Here is a 5479-nt window from a genome sequence, read left to right on the forward strand (position 1 = left end):
AACCAACACAGCTGGAGGGCTGGGGGTAGCAGCAAGCAGAACAGGAGAGAGGGCAGACACAGGCTTCAGAGAACAGTTGCAGAAAAACACACATGCTAGAACAGCTTTGAAAGAAACATTTGGTTAAGATTTAACAAGTTAATCACTGCATGTTAATTACTGTTAATGGCAAAATTAAAAATAATAAAGCAGTTTATCTCATTCCAAAATAATTAGCCTTAATGACATGTTTGTACAGCACACAGAAAGACATTTTGACGGGAATCAGCCCAACATCTGTGTGCGCATAGTGTATATAACAACAATAAGTCCTTGTAAAATGTCTGACAGATGTGGGATCATTGCCTTTGCTGAGCCTTCTCCAGAAATCTGAGCACCAGATTTTCTGCAGGGTCTGCAGGTGGTAATATTTCTGAAAAAGAGGATCATTTATCTGTATTCTCCCTTATGTATGCCTGTTGTATTAGCCCTTCTCTGCATCTTGAGAAACGAGATGTAACAGGACTTCATCGGGTTGATTAGGCAACCACTGTTGGCCTTTGGAATCTGAATTCTTGGTGTCTGTGGCAAGTTCTATGCAGGTGTCCCATCCTGCTCAGCTCCTCTGTATCACGTTTGATTAACATTGTGAGTAATAATGCTCTGCTGCTGCTGATAAGTGGTGTTAATCCCCTTTGAGACTGTTGTGAAGACATTTAGTGGGTGTGTAATTTGGTTTATTTAAACACAAGGAAAAGTTACTACAGTTTTTCCTGTTTGTATTCAGTCATTACAGCATTCAGTCAAATCAGTGGTTATGCAAACTGAGGGGTACTAGTCTCTAATGCTAGGGATTTCTCATCCTCACATTTTGAGTAGTTGAAACTATCTATGCAGAAATCTTGCTGAGTAAAAAAGGACAAAATATTATTAACTTCATTATGCCCCTCTTAAAATCTAATGAGTGGTAAGCATACTGGGAATGATAATGAGTTTAGGTGAGTATTACCCATGGAGATCCCTGATTGAATAGCTCTGCTTAAGCTATTCCTTCATTAACGACTGACTGGTGCATTTGTTGCATTTTGGCTACAGAAGTAGGATGATAGTTGGATTGCCTCTTTCATTTGGGCATACTGATCTGGACTAGCACATTGGCTACCACCTTGACTATTTATCTACACCCAGCTATTTAACACATGAATGTAGTAAAACAAGGGGTTCAGCTGTTTCTCAGCTGCCTTCCTCTTCCAAATGCAAATGTCTCCACTGACAGCAGAGTAGATGATCTCTCCACAGCAAGCTTAGCACACACCTTCCTGGCTTCTGCAGGCTACAGTGAGCAAGCATCAGCATGTAGTTAGCTGAAGCACTGTCTATTCTTTGTGCTGAGTGAGTCTCATCAGCATGGCTCCTTTGCAAATTGGTTTTGGGTGGAGATCTCATCTGCTGCACCTGGGTAAGTGTGGTGGAGGCCTCTTAAATGGTGGTGGTGAGCATTTGGGTTGTAAAGAGTGAAAAGAATAGAGAAGATTAGAGCTGTGGTGGTTGCGATGCAGCCTTCCTTTTTTTGGCGCTCTGAGGAATCCTGGGTCAGATCCTTTGCTAAATTGGTACTCGGTTTCTTAGCCTTCCTCTTCTGGGGCATTGCTGTAGCTCTGGCGTTTGGTGGAGTTTATGCGATAGAGATGCACAAGAACTATGGGTATTTATTTCAGGAGTCTTTCTTATCTCTTGGCTGGCTGGCTGTTGCAACGGCACTCATCTTGATACCTGCTGGAATTTTGGCTGTCTCTGTTTCTACTAGGAGCTCCTGTTATCAACAAGGGGCTCTCATGTACTTGCTGCTGGTCCTTTTTTGCCTGGAAATGTCTTCAGCAGTTCTGGCACAGTTCTACTCTATTAGGATGGCTTCTGAACTAAAGAGTACTGGGGGTCACCTCTTCTATCAGTACAATGGAACATACCCCCAGGATCCTGTCAGCAGGGCCATGGATATTGAACAGAGAAAGATGCAGTGTTGTGGGGTCCAGTATTGCACAGATTGGTTGAAGGCAACATCTGCCTCATGGCATCTTCCTGGGAGAACAGCTTGTGTCCCTGAAAGCTGCTGTAAGAACTATTCTAACTGTGGGAGTGACTTAGGCCATCTGGAGCAGCTTTTTCAGGAAGGCTGTCTAAAGGAGCTGGAAGATGAGTTGCATTTTGTTATGCTGTACATTTTTTGGTGCTGTACTGTACTAACTGTATTAGGGCTGCTGGCTGCTGTCAGTAGTGGAATCCTAATGAGGCATGAGCCTTTCTATGACATCCAAATTCTGTAATCATCTACCTTTTCATAAGCCTGTAGGCACAGGCAGCACTGCCGAAACTTCTGCATGTTTTCTTGAACTTTGCAGTTGCCCTGGAAGAAAAATACTTATTTTTTTCCCCTGTAAAGTATATTTGTATGTAAATCAAACTGATCAATCAATTTTATTTTGTTTTTCCCCTTAATTTTACAATACTAGGTTAATTTTCATACAGCTTTTGTTTGATAAGCACCCTGTACCTGAAAAAATTCATTGCTGGAAGGCACAGCAGGGATGGGAGGGTCTTCAGCATGTGCAAACATGGAACTACCGTGTGTGAGAGGAGGGGAAGCAGTAGGTAGAAGTATGTCTTGTTCAGGGGAACATGTTGTGAGGTCATGACCTGAACTTTTAAAATAAGTCTTAAATGTACTAGAATCCTGTAGACTAATTAAAGAGCAGATTCCTTCACCTTCCAACTTGTATTTGACGTTTTGGTATTTCTAAAAGAAGCCCTTTGGATAAAGTTTAACACCTTTTTTTTTTCCTTCAAACAATGGTTTAAAAACTAACTCGCTGTTCAGTAAAAATAAATGTCAGCTTTTGAAGTGATGTGAGTGTGCATTCTGAATGGAGAAGATAGGTTTAACAGAAGCAAAGTAACTAATAAGGTGACATACAGCAGGCAGTACAGTTTTCTCAGGATTTGCACAGGAGCAACCCTGCACTTACAGAGAAAGAATAAAGTCTGTATTTATTCATTTTTTTCATGTCAAAACAAGGAAAAATTTTGTGGGGTTATATGCATGTTTGTGGCAACAGCAATATGCTGCTTTTTTTAAGGTATGTCTGTCCTACCCTTATTAAATCCTCCTATTTGTTTTCTGTGGGGCTTGCTCTAGTCTGCACATGGTGAGAGGGACTGAGTCAGCGTATGGGCTATCCATATTCTTCTTTATGTCAATGCTGTTGGTGTTTAAGGAGGTGCTGGTAAAGGCTCTGCTTTATCTGTACGGAGCATGGCTGTGTGTGCTGGTAAGTAGGTGTCTATTTGGAAAATGTTCCAAGCCCCACTGCTGACCTGGGAATGGGAACTGCAGAGACTGCATCCTTTGATAAACATATATAGGGAATTTCTGGGGTCTACAACTACACTAGGCTTTACCAGTCTGGGAACAGGAAACTGTCTGGGTCACAACAATCCCTGGACTGGGGAACAACTTTAGCAATTAAAATAATAGCCAGATAAATCATTATTATTTATTTAAGTTTCTACTAAATGTCAGGTACTTAATGACAAATCTCAGACCCCAAATTGCCAGGTACTTACTTCCATGGAAAAACTGATTGGTTGGAGGATAAAAGATACCTCAGCAAGGGCTGACCTATATATTAACAACTGTTACGGAAACCAAACAAAATATACTGCAGGGTTGCTCTTTAAAAAGAACCTAACAAACAACAAACAAACTCCCAAACCCCCCAGACCCCAACACCTTGATGTAGATAAAGGAAAAGGACTCATAAATCAGGAGCAGTTCTTAAAAAAAAAAAAAATAAATAAAATTCAGAGCAAAAAAGCTATGTCTTGAGGAACATGACAGAAAAGATTTCTTTCAGTTTGTATGTGGGAGTAAAGTATGTGTAGTTAAGCACCGTAATTTTGTCTTTATAATTTTGTGGTACCCTTACACATAAATGTTTTCTGATGCAAAGTTATTGCTATATTACAATGATACAATGAAATGGGGGTGACAGCAACTGGTTCGGGAAGAAATTGAGTTTGCTAAAAAAAGGAAGGTGGAAGAGTGAAGTAGATTAGTACCTTTTTACCACCTGTCTTTCTGAAGGAGGAATGTTTTTCTTCTCAGTTTAATTCTTATTCCTTTCAACTTACTTTACATATTCTGAGCCTGAATTTCTTAAAAAAGAGGAATGTCCCTATTTTTCATTACTAAGGGGAAAGAAGCAATTTCAAGGTGATTAAAGGGTAAACTTACCAATGTGGATAACTTCATCTACACTTCAATTAGGTAAAAGTCCAAAGCACACATGGTTTGTTCTACTGCTTCATACTAACAAAATTATAACATAAATATGAAATATATATGTATATATAAAATATCTCTGGGAGTTAACTACAAGAAATTACTTCTAGGAATGATTTTTTTTCCCCTGTATACTAGATGTACCTCTGGAAGACTGGATCTTAAACTTGGTAAAAACAAAGTGGAGAGTGGGAGGGTACATGAGACAGAAGCAGAGTTAGAAATTGTTAATAGAGTTGCCCCTTTCTGGGTGTGTTGTTTTGGGAAATTTGATACTAAATAGTTACTTCTCAACGGGAGTAATTTCTTTTTGAAATAAAGATTGTGTTATTTTTAACAACTCCAGTGCATTTCTTTTATAAGATACATAAGATCTTGGTTACTATTGCAATCTATACATTATATGCTTTATTCTGAAAAGAACTCCAGATGTTTTGCAGCAGCTGTGCAGGCAGGCACCATATGACTAACAGTAAATATTTCTGAAAGTTGTGTTCTTTTGGTTTTGAGAGGAGAAACTTATGTTTAGTACAAACATGGAAATATATTTTGTGATCATTCTTTTGCGGAGTAGACTGAAGCCCATTTAGCACACGTGTTAATTGGTGATTTCATTATGATGTCTTCTTAGAAAACAGTATTGAGAAAGAAAAATTTATGTTGAAAGATAAAAGTCATTATTGCAGCCCCTTAACAACCTCTTACCATCATGTCTCTCTTTGACTGAGCCACCGAACTTGGTAGAGAGCACTAGCTGCAGCTTTAGGCTTTGGCCTTTTTAAAACTGACTGTTGCTTTCTGAACTCCTTCACCATCCTTGATGGTGAGCATGTTGAAATTATACAGTTTCTTCTTTGTCTTTCTGTATGTCCATTGGTCCTCCTGTCTGTGTTTTCCTGTCTTTTTTTCCTAAAGGGAGGCTTTCCCCTGCATACCCTTCCCTGCCACCATGTGAATTATAATCCACCTTCTGGAACTATGAGTTGTCTTTCATAGATCTATTTATCTTTTAAGTTTAAAATGAAATTCTTTATCACAAATACAAAGTGGAAAGATCTGGGCTTTGCTAGAACATGATTCTCAGTTCTTGCTTATTTCCTGTAGATATTGTTAGATCAATTAAAGTTACACTTCAGTTGAAATTATGACTTTTATAGTCTA

General features: G+C 39.1%; 1 protein-coding gene across 1 annotated transcript; it reads left to right on the forward strand.

Annotated features, from left to right (window-relative positions):
* Positions 1-1532: 1532 nt before the first annotated feature.
* On the forward strand, positions 1533-2321 carry LOC101872383 (tetraspanin-3-like). The gene is given in 1 exon segment (XM_013130766.2): positions 1533-2321. A coding segment is annotated over 1 exon segment (789 nt).
* Positions 2322-5479: the final 3158 nt, after the last annotated feature.

Source organism: Melopsittacus undulatus, chromosome Z, assembly GCF_012275295.1.
Source record: "Melopsittacus undulatus isolate bMelUnd1 chromosome Z, bMelUnd1.mat.Z, whole genome shotgun sequence".
Lineage (NCBI taxonomy): Eukaryota > Metazoa > Chordata > Aves > Psittaciformes > Psittaculidae > Melopsittacus > Melopsittacus undulatus.